The following is a 21,621-nucleotide window of genomic DNA, read 5'->3' on the forward strand; positions in this document are numbered from 1 at the left end:
CTTGAAATTTTAGTACTAAAACTTACCTCATTTCAACATATATAATATTAACTAAGGCTCGAAATGTTTATCACATTATGTGTTTAATCAGCATTGATGATTTCAGTGATAACAAAAGTCAGATAACAACATGTGTAAAAAAATAAAATGGGTCATTGTAGAAGAGGGGGTGGAGGAAATCTAAGAGCCAGAGGCAGTAATGAATATAAGGACACTGACTTCAGGATATGGCAGGGCAACTAAAGTATGACCTCAGAGTGGTTGTGACACCATGCATAAGACCTATGCAAGCTCAAGTCAGAGCAAACCCCAGCATGAAGAGAGGTTGTAGGTACAAAGCCCCACCCACCCCACAGAGAAACTACTGGAAATTGATAACTGTGTGGAGAGGGAGGGTTAGTTTTTTCTGAGAGTATGGCCCATAGTAAGCTGATCATGCTCCAATGGGAGACCACACATTCGAAAATATATGGGACACAAAAATAGGATTTAATGAATTTTTTAAAAAATAAAAGACAAAGTTTGATAGGGAGGAAAAGGGATAGATTTGGGAGGAGTTAGGGAGGAGTGAATATTTTGAAAACACATGAAATTCTCAAAACTACTAATTGTTTTAAAGAATGACTAAATGTGAAAACATAAACTCAGCTGGGTACAAAATAATTTTTTAAAAGCCTAGTAGCTACCTAGTATTTACTAGGCCCTGGGTTTGACTTTTAGTACCAGGGGGAAGGGGAGGCAGGTTTGGATGTAAATGGCAAAAAATTTTCAAAAAAGTAACCCAGCAGTTTTATAAGCTGAAGGAAAGTTAGCACAGGAGATTAAGATAACAGAATTAAGTCTGAAAGTTCTAGACAAAAAAGGGAATCCAGTATACATAATCGCAGAGGTCTCAGTAGAGATCTGGATATCTCTTTTACAGATAAAGGATTCTGAAGTAAAATCATTAGGAGATTTGCCCAAATGCCCCATAGTTAGTAAAAATAAAACCAAAACTTGAAATTCTATGCAATACTTTGGATAGAGAAAAAGAATACTTAATTCTCAGCAATGGGTAGAAGTAATAAAATAAAAAACAAGTTTGGAAATAAGAGGAAGATAATAGAAAAGGGGGTTTTTCAGGCTTCTCAGCCTCATATGTCCATGTACGGAAGAAAACAAGGGGACGCTGTGTGGCCACTCTAAGAGCAATGTTATTATAAAGGTTCGACATGCAAACTATGTGTATAAGGTGGCCAGTGGTATGACAGTATGGGGTCAAAATGAGGTTGAAAATCATGGTATTTCTATTGTGTTCTAATTTCACTCTTCTCTGACTTTACCATTCACTATAGCACGAATAATATGATATATAGACTAAACAGGTTGGCTCCGAATAGTCACTTTACTTACACCAGACCATCAGATCCATCAGATAGTTTTCATCCTGCTGATGATAGATTCCTACATATGATACCTATTTATGGTGCCAAACAGTGTCATTTTCTATGGATTTGGGTGCAGGAAAGGGGGAAAAGAAAAAACAGAACTAATAGCAACAAACAGGATCACACCAGTCTAGCTTTAACATCAAAAGTTCACTGATTTCTAGGTGGTTTATAAAATGAAACCTATATAATTTAGTATGACAAAGGTATTCTTATAACATAGACTTAATTAGAGTCTTCAAACAGTCTTTCTGTACATTCTCCATTTCAAAACCATTGGTAATGTCCTTCTTTTATCTCTGCCGGTCAAAATCTTATCCATTCATCAAAAATCAGCCTTCATGCTACTTTCTCCACAAGGTTACCTCTGACCCTGCCATCAAATAGGAGATAGTTTCTTTTTGGGTACTTACAGTATTTTGTAATTTAGTTCAACATTTATTACATTTATTTTCATTCAATTTCCATATTTTCTTTTTGGCATATGGTTGTATAAAGACTGTACTCAAACTCCTGATATAGCTGTAGATGACCCTGATATTTTCTGATTCTCTTGCCTCCACAACCCAAATGTTGGGGTTAAAAGATTGTTCCACCATATCTGGTTATGTTTATTCAATTTCTCCTACTAAAATGTAAACCACTTAAAGGCAGGGTAGTTAGTATTACACTCCTATATTCTTTATTATTAACTATTAATGAATGCTTAATTCATCTGAAAAGGTTTTACTAAATCTGACTTTATGTCCCAGAGAATTTTCTCACTAGTTTTTCACTTTCTGTTTAAACTCTGCTTCAAATTACCTTTTGGGTATTAACTATAGACAGGATAAATTGTAAACAGGAAACTGAATTTTTCAAAGGGAGAAATTAAAAACTGTAATGGTTATAAACACTATAAACTTAGAATTTGTGTGACTGAAACAGCAGGAGGAGGAAAAGTGTGGCAAAAAAATGAACAAGTTTCAACAATAAAAATTACTAAAAGGAATTTAAAAGGTTTGGCAGGAGCATATTAATGATGTATAAATATTAAGGGCATATAAACATGGTAAGAATAAAATTTCTGCTGGGTGGTGATAATATATGCCTTTAGGCAGATTTCTGTGAGCTTGAGGCCAGCCTGATCTACAGAGTAAGTTCCAGAATAGCCAAGGCAACACAGAGAAACCCTGTCTCAAAACAACAAAACAAAAGCCAAAGCAAAAAGAAAGAAAAAGAAAACAAACAAAAAACACACAGAATAAAAGTATAGAATAAAAATTCTATGTACAACATTATCAGGAAGAAAATAAAAATAGTCAAATGGTTGAGAACCAAGATTGAATCATGAAAAAAAAAAGTAAAAAAAAAAAAACTGTTCTACTGTAAAATTGTTGAGGAATTTTTCCTATTTTAAAAAACAGTTCCATTTCTATCCTATATATTAGTATGTAAGAATACTTCTCCCTCAAGAATCTTTTCTCTTCTATAGAAAAAAGTATGATCAGTGTTAAAATTCAGTCTGCTGTATGTACACATTCTGTAAGGGTAGAACAGCAGTTATACATTGACAGTAATTTTGTCCCCGATCCCTTATCATATATTTTCAGCTGTCATGATTAAAGGATGATGAGAACACTATTTGTGTTCAGGTAGGTAGAAGAATTCTAAAATGTGTACAATAGTCACTACTTCCCTTTAAAACAATGAATGTGAAGAGTGTCAAGGATAAAGAAACAAGATAGAGAATGAGCTGTTTTGCTGGACTCTAGAAACTTACTGGCTAGAACAATGCCCATGAACAAGAAAACACTCAAAACTTGTATAAGGAAATGAATACAAATATCTATTTCTTTGAATGTTATGCTGCTACTATAAACTACCACAAAAAGCCCTTTTTACAATGTTTTTGCTTTTCTTTTTTTAAAAGAAATATTTATTTATTTATTTATTTATTAGTATTTATTCATGCATTCACAGAACAAAAGCCATTCCACCTTCCCAGCGTTAGCAAGGCTGTTCTCTGAGAGCTGACTGAAACAGAGGCAGATAGTTACGGCTAACCATTGGACTGAGATGGGGGACCCGTATGGAAGTTAGGGGAAAAGAATCAAAGGAGGTGAAGGGGATGTCAACACCATAGGAAGACCAAGAGTGTAAAGTTACCTGGACCCCTGGGAACTCCCAGAGACTAAGCCACCAACCAGAGCATACACAATACAGTCCTTGGCCCCTGGGACATATATAGCATAAGAATGACTTGTCTGGCTTCAGTGGGAGAAGATGTGCCTAATCCTGTAGAGACTTGATGTCCCAGGGAAGGGAGATGGAGGGAGGAAGCACTCTCTCAGAGGTGAAGGGGAGGGGAAGGGTTTGAAGAACTCTGGGAGAAGGCTCTGGGAGGGGAACATTTGAGATATAAATAAATGAAATAATTTTTAAAAAGAATATTAAGATTTTCATTGTGGGTGTGGGCTTTAAGACCTTCATCACACCTGCCTAGAAGACTTCCATTGGCAGCCTTCAAATGAAGATGTAGAACTCTCAGTTCCTCCTGCACCATGTCTGCCTGGATGCTGCCATGCTCTTGTATTGACATTAATGGACTGAACCTCTGAACCTGTAAGCCAGTCCCAATTAAATGTTCTATTTTTAAGAGTTGCCTTGGACTTCCAGTTTCCATCTGAACCTGATCATGACACTATGCCATATGTCTCCATTCCCAAATCACACCCTGAGAGGGCTGGTCTCCCACGAGCACTGAAACACCTGAGAGCAGAGGTGAGACCACCACTTCTGCTCTTCTGGCCAAAGAGGGTCCATAGATCCCCTGGGACAGGAAGCAAGGAACAGACAGGAACAGGATACTTCCAGTTTCGCTCTATGCCCTGGAGCTGACCCTGTGCAACAGCTCTCCATACCCAAATTTAGAGTGGAGAGAAGTGGTCTCTGAAGAGTGCTGAAACACAGGCTTACAGGAGGAAGAGGCTACACTTAGAAATAGCAAGGGCAGGTAGCACTAGAGATAACCAGATGGCAAGGGGCAAGCACAAGAACATAAGCAACAGAAACCAAGACTACTTGGCATCATCCAAAACCAGTTCACCCACTAGAGAAAGTCTCCCCATCACACCTAAAAAACAACATTCAGATTTAAAAACACATCTCATGATCATGACAGAAGACATTAGGAAAACATAAATAATGAAAAGAAATACAAGAGAACACAGGTAAGCAGGTAGAAACATTTAAAGAAAAAAAAAATCCCTTAAAGAATTACAGGAAAACACAACCAAACAGATGAAGGAATTGAAAAAAAACCATCAGGATCTAAAAAATGGAAATAGAAACAATAAAAAAAAAAAAACACAAAAAAAGACAACCTGGGAGATAGAAAACCTAGGAAAGAGATCAGAAGTCACAGATGCAAGCATCACCAACAGAATATAAGAGATAAAGGAGAGAATCTCAGAGGCAGGAGATACCATAGGAAAAAAAATGATACAATAGTCAAAGAAAATGCAAAATGAAAAAAGCTCCTAACCCAAAACATCCAGGAAACACACTAAACAATGAGAAGGTCAAACCTAAGGATAACAGTTAAAAAAGAGAACAAAGGTTCCAAAATTAAAGGGCCAGAAAATACCTTCAGCAAAAATACAGAAAACTTCCTTAACCTAAAGAAAGAGATCCCCATGAATATAAAAGAAGCCCAAAGAACTCCAAATAGATTAGACCAGAAAATAAATTCCTCCCACCACATAACAGTCAAAACACCAAATGCACAAAACAAAGAAAGAATATTGAAAGCAGTAAGGGGAAAAGTTCAACATATAAAGTAACATAAAAGCAGACCTATCAGAATTATACCAGACTTCTCACCAGAGACTATTCAAGCTAGAAGATCCTGGACAGATGTCATACAGACGCTAAGAGAACACAAATGCCAGCCCAAGTTACTGTACCCAGCAAAACTTTCAATTAACATAGATGGAGAAACCAAGATATTCCATGACAAAACCTAATTTAAACAATCTCTTTCCACAAGTCTAACCCCACAAAGAATAATAGATGGAAAACTCCAACACAAGAAGGGAAACAACACCTTAGAAAAAGCAAGAAAGTAATCTTTTTTTCAACCAACACAAAAGAAGATAGACACACAAACAAAATTCTACATATAACAATAAAAATAACAGGAAACAACAATCACTATTTTTTAAATATCTCTTAACATCAATGGACTCAATTCCCCAATAAAATGACATAAACTAACAGACTGGATAGGTAAACGGGACCCAGCATTTTGCTGCATACAGAAAACACACCTCAGTGACAAAGACAGACACTACCTCAGAGTAAAAGGCTGGAAATAAATTTTCCAAGCAAATAGTCTCAAGAAACAAGCTGGAGTAGCCATTCGAATATCAAATAAAATCAATTCAACCAAAAGTTATTGAAAAATCCACCAAGATACAGTCTCAATACCTAACATCTATGCTCCAAATGCAGGGGCAAACACATTCATAAAAGAAATTCTACTAAAGCTCAAAGCACACATTGCAACTCATAAAATAATAGTGGGAGACTTCAACACTCCAATCTAATCAATGGACAAATCATGGAAACATAAACTAAACAGATGCAGTAAAACTAATAGAATTTAGAACCAAATGGATTTAACAGATACCTACAGAACATTTCACCCTAAAATAAAAGAAAATACTAAACAGATGCAGTAAAACTAATAGAATTTAGAACCAAATGGATTTAACAGATACCTACAGAACATTTCACCCTAAAATAAAAGAAAATACCTTCTTCTCAGGATCTCATGGTACTTTCACCAAAAGTGACCATATAATTGGTCACAAAACAGGCTGCAACAGATACAAAAAGATTAAAATAATCGCATGCATCTTATCAGACCACCATGGACTATAGCTGGACTTCAATAATAACAAAAATAACAGAAAGCCCACATACACATGAAAGCTGAACAATGACATACTTGATGATAACTTGGTCAAGGATTAAATAAAAAAAATAAACAACTTTTTCGAATTTAATGAAAATGGAGGCACAACATACACAAACTTATGGGCACAATGAAAGGAATACTAAGAGGAGAACTAACTCACAATTCTCAGTGCCTTCAAAATGAAAATGGACAGAGCATACACTAACGGTTTGCAGCACATCAGAAAGCTCTAGGACAAAAAGAAGCAAGTATAACCAAGAAGAGTGGAAGAAGGCAGCAACTAATCAAAATCTGGACTGAAATCAACTAAGAACCGTACAAAGAATCAAGAAAACTGGGAACTCATTCTTTGAAAAAAAATCAACAAGACAAATGAATGCTTAGCGAGGCTAATCACAGGGCATAGAGACAGTATCCAAATTTACAAAGTCAGAAACAAAAAGGGAAACATAACAACAGAAACCAAGGATATTTTAAAAATCATCAGATCCTACTACAAAAACCTATACTAAACAAAACTGGAGAATCTGGATGAAATGGATAACTTTTTAGACAGATACCAGGTACCAAAGTTAAATCAGGATGAGATAAACTATTTAAACAGTCTCATAACCTGAAAATAACAAAAGCAGTCATTAAAAGACTCCCAACCCCCCCCAAAAAAAGTCCAGGACCAGACGGGTTTAATCCAGAAATCTATCAGACCTTCAAAGAAGACATAATACCAATACTCTTCAAACTATTCCACAAAACACTACCCAATTCCTTCTACAAAGCCACAGTTAAACGTAAACCTAGAACCTTAAACACAAAGAACCAACAAATAAAGAGAACTTCAGACAAATTTCACTTATGAATATTGATGGAAAAAATACTTAATAAAATTCTTGCAAACCGAATCCAAGAACACATAAAAATGATCATCTATCATGTTCATCCCAGGGATGCAGGAATGGTTCAAATTAAAGAACTCCATCAATGTAATCCACTATATAAACAAACTCAAAGGAAAAAAATCACATGATTAACTAATTAGATGTTGAAAAAACATTTGACAAAATTCAACACCCCTTCATGATAAAAGTCTTAGAAAGATCAGGAATTCAAGGCCTATATCTAAACATAGTAGAAGCAATATATAGAAAACTAGTAGCCAACTTTAAACTAAATGGAGAAACTTGAAGCCACCCTACTAAAATCAGGGACTACATAAGGCTGCCCACTTTTCCCCTACCTATTCAATATAGTAGAAGTCCTAGCCAGAGCAATCAGACAGCAAAAGGAGATCAAAAGGATACAAATTGGATAGCAAGAAGTCAAAATATCACTATTTGCAGAGGATATGATAGTATACTTATGTGACTGGAAAAGTTCCACGAGACAACTACTAAGCCTGATAAACAACTTCAACGAAGTTGGTGGATATAAAATTGACTCAAATAAATCAGTAGCCTTCCTCTACTCAAAGGATAAACAGGCTGAGAAAGAAATTAGGGAAACAACACCTTTCACAATAGTCACAAATAATATAAAATGTCACGGTGTGACCTTAACCAAGCAAGTGAATGGTCTATATGACATGAACTTCAAGTCTCTGAGGAAAGAAACTGAAGAAAATCTCGGAAGTTAGAAGAAGGATCTCCCATGCTCATAGATTGGCAGGATTAATATGTAAAAATGGCCACCTTGCCAAACACAGTTTGCAGATTCAATGCAATCCCCATCAAAAATCCAACGCAAATCTTCAGAGTTAGAAAGAGCAATTTGAAAATTAATTTGGAATAACAAAAAAAAAGAACATAGCTAAAACTATGCTCAATAATAAAAGAAATTCTGGGGTATTCACCATCCCTGACCTGAAGCTTTATTACAGAGAATAGTGATAAAACTGTATGGTATTAGTACAGAGACAGGCAGGTTGATCAGCGGAACAGAATTGAAGACACAGAAAAGAACCCACACACCTATGGACACTTGATATTTTACAAAGGACCTAAATCCTTCTAGTGGGAAAAAAGATAGCATTTTCAACAAATGGTGCTGTTTCAACTAGTGGCCAGCATATAGAAGAATGCAAACTGACCCTTTCTTATTGCCCTGTACAAGGTACAAGTCCAAATGGATCAAAGACCTCCACATAAAACCAAATACACTCAAACTATTAGAAGAAAAAATGGGAAAGAGCCTCGAACACATGGGCACTGGGGAAAATTTCCTGAACAAAACACCAATGGCTTAGGCTGTAAGATCAAGAATTGACAAATGGGATCTCATAAAACTACAAAGCTTCTGTAAGGCAAAGAACACTGTCATTAGGACAAAATGGCAAGCGATGGATTGGGAAAAGATCTTTACCAACCGTATGTCTGACAGAGGGCTAATATCCAATATATAGAAAGAACTCAAGCAGTTAGACTCCAGAGAATCAAATAATCCTATTAAAAATGGGCTACAGAACTAAACAAAGAATTCTCAGCTGAGGAATATCCAATGGCTGAGAAAAGCCTAAAGAAATGTTCAATATCCTTAATCATCAGGGAAATGCAAATCAAGACAATCCTGAGATTCCACCTCACATCAGGCAGAATGCCTAAGATAAAAATCTTAGGTGACAACAGATCCTGGTGTGGATGTGGAGAAAGAGGAACACCCCTCCATTGTTGGTGGGATTGAAAGCTGGTACAACCGCTCTGGAAATCAGTCTGGAGGTTCCTCAGAAAATTGGACATTGAACTGCCTGAGGATCCAGCTATACCTCTCTTGGGCATATACCCAAAAGATGCCCCAACATATAAAAAAGCTACATGCTCCACTATGTTCATCGCAGCCTTATTTATAATAGCCAGAAGCTGGAAAGAATCCAGATGCCCTTCAACAGAGGAATGGATATAGAAAATGTGGTACATCTCAACAACAATGACTTCATGAAATTCATAGGCAAATGGATGGAAGTAGAAAATATAATCCTGAGTGAGGTAACCCAATCACAGAAAAACACACATGGTATGCACTCATTGATAAGTGGATATTAGCCCCAAAGCTCAGATTACTCAAGATACAATCCACAGACCACATGAAGCCTGTGGATCTAGCCCATATACATACAGCCACCAAACCTACACAATATTGCTGATGCCAGGAACTGCATGCTGACAGGAGCCTGATATAGCTGTCTCCTGAGAGGCTCTATTGGAGCCTGACAAATACAGAGGCAGATACTCACAGCAAACCATTGACCTGAGAACGGGGTCCCCATCAGAGGAGTTAGAGAAGGAGCTAAAGGGGTTTCCAACACCATAAGAACAATAACAACAAACCAGAGTTCCCAGGGACTAAACCACCATCCATTGTATTCACGTGGACAGACCCCATAGCTCCACCTGCATGTGTAGCAGAGGATGGCCTTGTTGGGCACCAATGGGAGTAGAAACTCTGGGTCCTCAGTGTACTAGAATATCGGGGCCGGGAGGCAGGAAGGGGTAGGTAGATGGGTGGGAGAACACCCTCATAGAAGAAGGAGAAATGGAGGAGGGGATTCCTAGAAGGGTAATTGGGAAAGGGGTTAACATTTGAAATGTAAATGTATTTTAAAAATCCAATAAAAGTATATTAAGAAATAATAAAATAAACCAAAATTTTTAGCTTATTTATTTACACTCTAAATGCTGACCCCCTCCTGGTCCCCTCTTCATAAAGTCCCTTTTCCCTATTCCCCTCTCTTTCACCTCTAAGAATGTGTCTTCCCCCCCACCCCGGCTATTCCCTCACTCCAGTATGTAGTGCTGTGTGCACTACATACAGAGAGCAGGTAAGGATACCCTCTGTCTTCCTCCATCACTCTACCTTATTCATTAAAGACAGGTTATGTTGCTGAGGCAGAACACTCTATGGGATCGACCTATGTCTATCCTTTCACTCTTAAACCAAATCACACCCAGTCATGACCAGCATTTTTATATAGGTTCTGAGTATTTGAATTCAGTTCCTCAGGTTTAAACAGTAAGTGCTTTTGCCCACTAAGACATCTCCCCAAGCCCCAAATCTATATCTCTCCTTTGTGAACTAACTTCTGAAGCTTCACAGCACCAATTGTTTAAAAGATACTATGAACACAATTAGCACAAGATCCTCCTGGTACCTCTGACTCCTAAAGATATCATAATTTGCTACAATGAGTCTTTCATTATCTGTATTTTGTTGTCATTTTGAGATGAGCCTAACTATCCCTATCTGTCCTGGAGCTTGCTATATAGATCAGGCTGACCTCAAACTCCTAGAGATCAGGCTGCTTCTAGTTCCCAAGTGCTGGGATTAAAGATGTGCAGCACCACATTTAGTCAGCTTCTGTAACTTTTAATAGTAAACTCACGATTAGGAAAGCCTAAACCAGTAGTTACAACCATATTTTGCTGTTGGTGTTACTGTATTGATTTTTTGAGACAGAATCTCCCTTTGTAGGCCTCGTTGATCTAGAACTCATTAGGAAGAATACAGAGATTCTCCCACTTGCTAAGATTAAAGACTAGTGTCATAGTACTTAGCAGCCATATTAAACAATCAAACAATTGTTTCAAGGATGAATTACCAAGTAGATAATGATATGACTTCTAAAAAGGCCAATGTTCTTGCACCATAAAACTGAGAGATGCGAAACCATGTCCTAAACAAGTAGTATGTGTAGAATAGTATGCTTAAACAATACAGAAACCATTCTATTCTAAATGTATCATATAAATTTGATGTCCCCTACAAACTAAAGTTGACATTATATCTTTCCAACCTTTTTAGATACATTTTGTCTCAATTCTGTACAGGGGACTCATTTTCAGCTTTGTTTTCTGTATTCTTTTGTTTCCTGTTGAAAGAAGACTTTCTTTAAAAGTTTGCTCAAAAAGGGTGGAAAGGGGGAAAATACAACATTAATAAAGCAAAGAAAACATGAGAATGTCCCTTACAAACTAAAATAAAAAAGTAATACTAATCACAGCAAAGAAATATAAAAGGTACCCACGGATGGTACGCCACTATGATTTGTAAAAAAATAAATAATAATAAGCAAATTTATAATTTTTCACTTTTAAATGTTAAAATTAAGCCTATCTTTTAGCAAAGGTTTATTTTTTAATATGTATCAGTGTTCTGCCTGCATGTGCATATATATGCAAATGTATAGTCCTAAAATATAAGCTGATGTGTCTGTATAATATATTTTCATGTTTGACTATTTGGTACTGGATAACCAACTAGTACTCTTCCCTATAAAAGAATATTTGTCCCATTTTCAGCATTTCTTAGGTTAGTACAGTTCTTAATGTAGAGCAGAGCCTTGTGGAAAAGGAAGTAGTTTTTAATGTATTTATTAATTTACCTATTTTTAAATGTAATGTGTATAACTGTTTTGTCCACATGTACATATATACACTGTGTGCATACATGATTCTATGGAACTGGATGATGACTAGTGGCTGTAGGCTGTCATATGCCTGCTGCAAATCAAACTTGGCTCACTATGAGAACAAGCTCACTTAACCACTGAGCCATTGTTACGGCTCCAGGTTAGCTTTAAACGAAAGAACGAATCAAAACTTAGTAAAGAGAACTTGAACGAAGACAGAGGATATTTGAAATAATCATCTTTAATAGTTAGCACAATTGAAAGAGCTGAAGGATCTTGCAACCCCATAAAAACAACAATGCCAACCAACCAGAGCTTTCAGGAACTAAGCCACTACCCAAAGACTATACATGGACTGACCCACGGCTCTAACTGCATAAGTAGCAGAGAATAGCCTTGTTGGGGCACCAGTGGAAGGGAAAGCCCTTGGTCCTGCCAAGGTTGGACCACCAGTGCAGGGAATGTTGGGGGGGTAAAAGGGGTGGATAAGGGAACACCCCCTTTTGAGTAGGGGTGGGATGGGGCTTAAGGACAGGAAACCAAGGAAAGGGAATACCATTTGAAATGTAAGTAAAGAAATATATCTAATAAAAAAAATGGGATACAACCTTTAAAAAAAAGCACTGTCAATTCTATCAATTTAAAGTGTTTTAATTCAATTATATTCCAAATGTTTATTATCTAGTAAATCAAAAACATTTTACAACATAATTTAACAGAAAATTTTCTCAGTTAAGCTAAGTAAAAATATACACGAAAACATCCTAGGCCACGATTTGTTTTGTTTTCATTAATATACACAACGACCCTAAGTTAATACTCTTACACTGACAAAAAATTCTAGGTAGTAATTAGATTTCTATTTTATGTGGCTTAACAATATTTTTTGGACTTTGGACTTTGAATTTAAAAGGTAGCAAGTTGTTGTGTCAAAAGTCAAAAGAGGTCATATGGTACCAGCCAAAAGACCTAATCTCCAGGAAAGGGAGTTAATCAGAATGCTTCTTAGTAAAACCTAAGCACATATAAGTCAATGATATTTTTCACTGGGAGAAACATCACAGTAGTTAACTATATGTAGACTTAGATTCTTTTGATAACATGTCAGGCTGTGAGGATAAGACAATGGATGTAAGACATGTGACATGACAACATCACCCAGTTAACTAGACTTGAGTCTTCAGTATCTTCTTATGGGGTGGGGATGTTCATTACTGAGACACAAAACTTACTAAATTCCAGCTTTCCCAATATCATGCAATTCCTCTAACCCCTATGTATCACAGTATCAGAAACATACTTTCATAAAAGGCACAATTCATGATTCACTTTTTAGTCATCCATGCAGATATTATGCTCCACTTGTGTTGGCTAATAGAGTTGTATACTTATACTTTCTCCATGGTCTTTAATTATATGATTGAACATTTTACTTTTAATATGCTGCTCCCAGTTCATCCATAAAATCTGTTCTATTTCCTCCTCTCAGGACTATTTGTCCACTACCCAGTCCTTCCTCTATACCTAATCTCTATGGATACAGATTGCAGCTTGGTTATCATTTATTTAATAGCTAATATCCATATAAGTAGATACATACCATATTTATCTTTCTGGGTCTGGGTTACCTCACTCAGGATGATTGACCAGAAATGGAAGGATCAGGTAGTGATGGGGAAAAGAGATGTGTTTGAGGGAGGGAATGCAGGGGAAAACAGCTAGACTTGAGGTGCATTTGGTGTTATGGAAAGCTAGCACAGTGGAAACTTTCTAAAAACATGAAGGCAATCCTAATGAAGTTTCCAAATAATGAAGGAGACAGAGTCTTAACTAGCCATCTTTTGTCAGCAAACAAGGCTTCCTGTACCAGGACTGGGTTATATCTGATTGAGTTGTTGGCCATCGAAATCCCCAAGCAAACCAGGCTGTTGCCACAACAGGTTACTCTCCATAAACTGTCACCAAGGATCCACCCACAGAACTCACTGAACATGAAGAGGTCAATCTGGTGCCTTCACCCCTACTTTCTGGTTTCACTGTACAGGAAGATACTCTGCAGGTTACCGAAAGTGTAAAATAAAAGCCAACCCAGCCTCAAAACCTTTGTTCTACAATGCTGCCCTGCCAGGAAATTATGTTAGAGAAATAGTAGCACAAAGCTTGTGAGAATAACCAACCAATGTTTCATTTGACTTAAAGCCCACTCCATGAGATAGATGGAACCTATACCCAACACCTCTTGGGTTATCAAGAAGCAGCAGCCTAGGTTAAAACCAAGTAATACTGGTTTAAAAAGTAGTGATAAAATGACTCCTAATGATATTCTGCCATACTCATACATAAGTGCCTTATTCAGCCATCATCAAAGAACCTTCTTCTTGCAGCAGATGGGAACAAATTAAGAGTCCATAGCCATAAAATATGTGGAGAGAAAAGCCTTAGGACCCACATCTCTAAATGGGATGTCTCCATCAAATCCCTCAACTCAGGCTCGGGAAAGCCATAAAAAAGGAAGGAGAAAGAGTGGAAGAGCCAGGAGAACATGGCCTCTAATTCAACTGTGCAAGGTTCATAGGAACTCAGAGACTGAAGCAGTAAGCATTGAGCATACAGGAGTCTGCACCATGTTCTTTGTGTACATAGATTATAGCTTTCAGTTTAGTGTTCATCCGGGTCTTCTGAGTGGGTGAATGAGTGGGTCTCTGATTCTTTTGCTTTCTCTTGAGCTCTTTTCCTTCTTCGGTTTGCCTTGTTAACTAACATCCATGTGACAGTTTTGTTTTATCTTATTATATTATATTTTGTTTTGTTTTGTTGTTATCTCAGAGAACCCCACATTTTTTCTAATGAGAGATAGAAAGGTAGTGCATCTAGATATGATGATATGGGGAGGAACTGGAATGAATAGATGGAGGGAAAACTGTAATCAGAATAAATTGTAGGAAAAAATCTATTTTCAATGAAAGAATGCAAAAAAAAAGTTTGTGAAAACTCATTTTCACAATTACTTTGTCCAAAACTGATTCATCCATACTCACAGAAATAGTTTTTATTTCTATGTTATTTATGAAAGAACAGTAATATAGGCACCAGGTACCGTACCTCATACCTGTCACCTCAGTATTTCAGAGGCCAGAACAGGGGGTTTGTTGGCAGTACAAGGCCAGCCTTGCTACACAGTTCCTGGATGGATATAGAACATTAAGCTACAAATAGTAAATATATAAAAAAAAAATTCAGAAGGCATCGTGAATTGGAAGGTGAGCAGGAAAGGGTACCTGGGAGGTTTTGGAGGATGGAAAGGGAGAAACACTATCAGTATAATCTCAAAATTAAAAAAATGATACATTCATTAATTCTGTTGACCCCAGATTTTATTAGTGAAGAGGTAGATATTTAATATAGATTAAAATTACAAAAACTATTAACTTTCTGCTGAGAAAATAAAAAAAAGAAACAATTCTTTTTTTTTTTTTTTTATTGATTGGCCTACAGATTTTATTTGACTTTATCATTTTTCTTTCTTTTTTTTTCTTTTTTTCTTTATTAACTTGAGTATTTCTTATTTACATTTCGATTGTTATTCCCTTTCCCGGTTTCCAGGCCAACATCTCCTTAACCCCTCCTCCTCCCCTTCTATATGGGTGTTCCCCTCCCATCCTTCCCCATTACCACCTCCCTCAACAATCACGTTCACTGGGGGTTCAGTCTTTTAGGGACCAAGGGCTTCCCCTTCCACTGGTGATCTTACTAGGATATTCATTGCTACCTATGAGGTTGGAGCCCAGGGTCAGTCCATGTATAGTCTTTGGTAGTGGCTTAGTCCCTGGAAGCTCTGGTTGCTTGGCATTGTTGTTCATATAGGTCTAGAGCCCCTTCAAGCTCTTCAGTCCTTTCTCTGATTCCTCCAATGGGGGTCCCGTTCTCAGTTCAGTGGTTTGCTGCTGGCATTCGCCTATGTATTTGCTGTATTCTGGCTGTGTCTCTCAGGAGAGATCTACATCCGGTTCCTTCTTAATGGCTTTTATATCTACCCGTCCATTCCTTTCGATGTTATTTCCAATGTCTCTTTGTCAGAGGCAGAATAATCTCAAATTCAAGGTGACGTTGAGCTACATAGTGAGACCTTGTAACAAACACACACACACACACACACACACACCAACAGAAACATAGGCTAGAATAAGTGTGACATACAAAGTGACTCCTATGCCCTGCTTTAAAATGTTAAAGACTAATAAAATTCTTAGCTTGCTGTCTAAGGCTCATCTGGCTTACTCTATTCTTTCAAGCTTGTATCACTGAAGCTTCTACAGATGTCACACTAGTTAAGTATCTTGAATGCTTCCAGCACATGCTTCCTTTACATGTTAGTTCATACTGCTGTTACCTAACAGAATACCCTGACAACGGTCCTCTACCTACCCATGCAATGTCCCAATTTTCTAATCTTAGCGCAAAGTCTATCTTCTTTTTTTAAAAGTGTTTTTTTTTTATTTCTTCAGTTAACAGTGCTCTCGTGGTTGCTACATTGTGTTCTCCTTCTTCCAACCTTCCTGATATACTCAGCATTTAGTCTGTTCTACAAAAGCCAAGGCCATTTTATCCCTTTCCATAGATAGCTATAATGTGAAACTGTAAAGTTACCACAAACCAGGACCTTTATTTGTACCATTTGAGATATTTGAAAATGAGAAGCTGGAGAAAAGTCAGTATTGAAAGCACTCTGTGCTTTCCCACAGGATCAGACTTCAGTTATCTGCACCCACATCTCGGTGGCTCACAGCTGGCTGTAAACTAACTCCATGGGATCCAGTGCTCTCTTCTACTCTCTGTGGTATATACAGAGACAGATATACATATAAAACTAACTTTCAAAAGGATACCTGTAGATATGTCCCATATACATAAAACATACTAGTAGCCTCAGTGCATGTACATCATACGCTACTAAGTAATGAAAATGAACACAAAGCTGATGAATGCAACAAGACTGATGCATCTCAACACTTTCAGCTAATTTCATAGGGTCATATAATTTTATTTATAGACTATCTTCAAAATGACAAAATTACAGAGATGAAAAACAATTTGAAAACGATGTGAGTTGTTGGTAGCATGCTAAATATAAAGTGGTACACAAGGCAGGTGTTGATGACACAGTTCTGCATCTTGGTTGTGGTAGCTACACAGGCATACACACAAAAACTACTGGGAAGATTATACGTTCACACTGTACCAATGTCAAATTCCTGGTTTTCATACTGTTCTATGATTAAGATATAACCATTGGAGAAACTGGGTAAAGAATAAACAGGACCTCTTCCTACTATTTTGTAGTTTCCTGTGACTCCATACTTATTTAGAAATAAAAAAGTAAGAAGGGAATAATACCCAATCTCATATTTATTTACTAAAAATACATATGTGCTATCTATTTTTAATCAAGTGAGAAAAATCATTAGTTACTGGAATAAAGTAGATTCTCCAAACCTATTTTAGAGTCAAGTGACTTGAAAATCCTACAACCATAAAAAGCAATCACTTCTAGATAGGAAGACTAGGACAAAGGAGATGAGGAATAAGAAGAAAGGCTATTTCCACCATGTATCTTCTGCTCTGAGGACATTTAAACAAACAAACTATATATACATATATATATATATATATCTTTTAAACATGTTTATGGAAATATTAAGTACAAATATTTTATAAAATACAAGAATTATGATAAACCCTTTCTTAAGCACCTAGTTTAAGAAAAGAACTTTTAAACCTTTTGTATATTATTATCATTTTTCTTTATAGTCTCTCATTCTGAGAAATGATAGCCTAAATTATGTTTATCATTACTTTGCTTTCTTTCCAGTTTGACCACAATTATTTCCTTTCATTCTTTGTTTGTTTGTTTGATGTCTCATGTAGACCAAGATGGCCTTAAACTCACTATATAAACGAAAATGAGTTTGAATTTTTGATTTTCCTGCCTCCACATCCCTAGTGCTGTGCTTATAAGCATGAAACATCATGCTTGTTTTTTATGGGGTGCTAAGGGAATTGAACCAAAGGACTGAAGCAAATCCCTTCATTATATTTGTAAATACTATATTCATTTTTGTATGCTTTTGAATTTAACATAATAGAATCAAAGTATATATAATTTTCTGTTCCTTGTACCTCTAATCAACACTCTGGTATTTGAAACTCACTTGGGTTTTGTGTATAATTAATTTTTATTTCTTCAAAATCTTCTACATAATATACTACATACACACAGACACACACAGACACACACAGACACACACAGACAGACACACACACACACACACACTAAATGTAGAGATGTAGAGCATGGTCAAGATTATACATACAAAACATATAATACAAATATATAAATACTTATAAGTAAGTAAATTTTCTTGATTATATTCTTGCATGTAAAATAGGTGAGTCTTCAGAAACAAGATGTAGCTCAGTGATGGAACAGTTACCTAGCATGTGCTAGGCTCCAGGTTTGATAACCAGCATCAAAAGACCAAACAAAAATGACTCCCGATGACATACTGTCACAATATTTCCATTTAGGTATAAGGCTAGGATTAATTTTTATGTGTACTAATAGTGTCAAAATATGTGCCCATAAGAACCATATAAGTGTTTTGGTTATTTTTTTTTTCTTTTTTAAAACACTAGGGTCTGAACTTCAGGCTTTGTATATACTAGGCAAGTACTCCATCATTGTTATATACTTAGTCCTTTATAGTTTTCTTTTATTTTTAAGACTATAAATCAAATAAAAATTAATGAAATTCTAAAAATTATATATATATATTTGTGTGTGTGTATATATATATATATATATATATATATTTAAAGCACAATATTCACTGAGGTATTTATGGGATATCTAATTAATTGGTAAATTAAAAGAGTAGAATGAGAATGTTGTTGGAGAAAAAGTTTTTTAAAAAGGTAACAAGAAGGTCACAAATGCCTAAATCTGTGAGAAAGCACGACTCACCTTGAATGATAAAAGTCCAACTTTTCCTGGAGACCTGTTCAGAAACAAAAGAATATACTGAATAGAAGAAATAAGAAAGACTTCTACATATTAATAAAGGCATTTTAAAACTAGGAATATATTTTGTTAGTGGAAAGTCTTGTTTTTACATAACAAAATCTGGAAAACAGAAGCTATTTGTCTTTGTGTATGTGTGTGTGTATACATATATGTATACATATATATGAAGCCTTGTCCATAAGAAACATTGCAACTCCATGATAAACTTCCTCAACATGATTTTGATAAATGTGAAATTGTGAGTTAAAAGTATAAAAACTTCAAATTTGGGGGATGCTTTTAGGTTGCCACCCAGAACACCACACTAATTTATGCTCTCCCTGCTTTAAGAATGTCTAGTTACCTTTTCCAAAAGTGAGTACCATCTTTGTCAATTTGTTACATATATATATATATATATATATATATATTTAATTTTTGTATTACATTATACTTCTTTAATTTCTAACATGGTTGAAATTTTTCATGTGCTAGTCATATTGATTTTGGAGAGAAAATCATTTTTGTTTTGACCTCAGTTATTCTACTGAGGCAAACTCTACTCTTACCTAACCCAAAATCAAATTCTACTGGCCCAAAAAACAAAAACAAAAAAAACAAAAAAACAAAAACATGTGTTGATAAAACGACTCTTTTTGAAATCCATGTGTATTTATTTACATCTCAAACCTGCACCCCCCTCACCAGACCCTCCCCTTTTCCTCTGAGAGGGGTGGGGCCCTTCTGGGTATCACCCCACCCTGGCACATCAAGTCTCTCAAAGTAGGCTCATCCTCTTCCAATGAGAACAGACAAGGCAGCCCTATTAGGGAATAGATATCAGTCAGGCTACACCTTTAACAAAGAGCCACTGCTCTAGTCGTTATGGGTCTGACTCTTAATGACATTCCGCTATTCTCATAGATTGGTGCCTTGTTCAGCCCTTATCAGAGAAGCTTCCTGATAGGAACAAATAAGAAACTCACAGTCAGACATTATACAGAGAGTGAGAGATGTTGGAACACTCACGTAAATAGGATGTCTCTATGAAATTCCTCCCCTCAGGCCTCAAGGAACCCCATAAATGAAAAAGCAAATAGTGTAAGAGCCAGGGCCTTGTAAATCGATGTGAGCAAAGCTCATATGAACTCAGAGAGACTAAAGCAGCATGCACAGGGGCTACACAGGTCTGTACCAGGTCCTCTACACTTAAATTATGGCTTCTAGTTTCGTTTTTCATGTATCTTTATAGGATCTCTGAGTGCTCAAAATAGTCGGTCTCTGATCCTTATTGCTTCTCTTGGACTGTTTTCTTTCTGTTGGCTTGCCCTTTCCAACTTTGATGTGATAGTTTTTGTTTTATCTTATATTTTAATTTTGTCCCTTGGAAGCCTGTTCTTTTCTAATGAGACAGAAAGAGAGTGGATCTCAATGGAAGGGGAAGTGGAGAGGAACTGGAAAGAGTAGAGGGAGGGTAAACTATAATCAGGTTATATTATGCAAAAAAGAATCTATTTAAATAAAAGACAAAAATAATGAAAAAATACTCTAACCTTGAACATAGACTACTTTAGATACAGTAATTTCAAAAGAATCTCTCAATCCTCATCTTTTTGTTTTCTCCAAGTAAGAACAGTTTAATATTTGCTTCAATACACAATTGAACAAATATATTTATGGCCACTAATTATTTTACCTCAGTGCTACATGGCAACAGTAAATAATTAACATGTCATTCCTGGATTTTGAAAAATAAAATGCAACGATCACAGATGATACAGCTTTGTGTTGAAAGACAGCTTCAAAGCCAAGCCAAACCCATTTAATTACAGTGTGTCTCGCAGCAAAAAAAAAAAAAAAAAAAAAAAAAAAAAAGATGAAACAACTAGGTGACTTTTCCTCTAAGTCATATTTAAAGGCAGAACCAAGCTACCATATTCTTTATATGCCAAATTTAGATGATATTATTACAGAAATGTTCAAAATTTAGTGGAAAACTAAACTTCTTTCAAGGAACACTAAATCCTGTCACTGAACAAACACTTAGAGAATACCACTAAGTGCGAGGACTAGAGATAAGAAGATGAAGTAGACATTTGTAGTTACTAAAGTTGTTTAAAAAAATAAACAACGCAAAATTAGATGTCATAAACAGTGCCCATTTAACTACCAGTGTCTGGAAAAAAAAAAAATGTATTAAAAAAAGAACATTTCCAGAAAAAAAAACAGGCTTTGTTTTCTTAAGAAAAAGGACTTTAAAAAAAAAAAAAAAAAAAAAGGACTTGCTACATAGTCCAAACTCAAAAGATTTTCCTGCCTCTGTCTCCTGAATCAAAAGGACTTGCTACATAGTCCAAACTCAAAAGACTTTCCTGCCTCTGTCTCCTGAATTTTTGGATTATATGTGGCAAGTTGACAGTTATTTGGTTCTCTAGTCAAATCTATATTGCTGTATAATAAAATCCTGCATATATAAAGCTGGTTAGAACTGGGGGTACTATTCTAACTCCAAAGAAATAAATAAAGATTGATTCTATATAAATGGATGTTTAAATCAAGTAAGTACAATCAAACAAAAACGAAGACTCAAATTTCCATGTATCACGAAACAAGAAAGGGAGAGGTGCACACCTTTAATAGACTTCTAAAAGCAAGAAAATTTAAGGTGTTTAAAAACAAAACCAAACTAACTAAACCCCACATAAAATACAGAAGGGAGAAAATTGTGTTTATCCAGAATCCTTGTACCTGGAGAAATTTGACCAGGTTCTTTAGC

General features: G+C 36.0%; 1 protein-coding gene across 1 annotated transcript in view; it reads right to left on the reverse strand.

Annotated features, from left to right (window-relative positions):
• The window catches only part of Wdr44 (WD repeat domain 44), a 102,152-nt gene that overhangs the window by 50,488 nt on the left and 30,043 nt on the right, over nt 1-21,621 (reverse strand). The window contains 3 exon segments of the mRNA XM_032889598.1: nt 11,171-11,199; nt 11,202-11,235; nt 18,798-18,840. Of these exon segments, the coding sequence (XP_032745489.1) occupies nt 11,171-11,199; nt 11,202-11,235; nt 18,798-18,840 (106 nt within the window).

This window comes from Rattus rattus, chromosome X, assembly GCF_011064425.1.
Source record: "Rattus rattus isolate New Zealand chromosome X, Rrattus_CSIRO_v1, whole genome shotgun sequence".
Classification (NCBI taxonomy): Eukaryota; Metazoa; Chordata; class Mammalia; order Rodentia; family Muridae; genus Rattus; species Rattus rattus.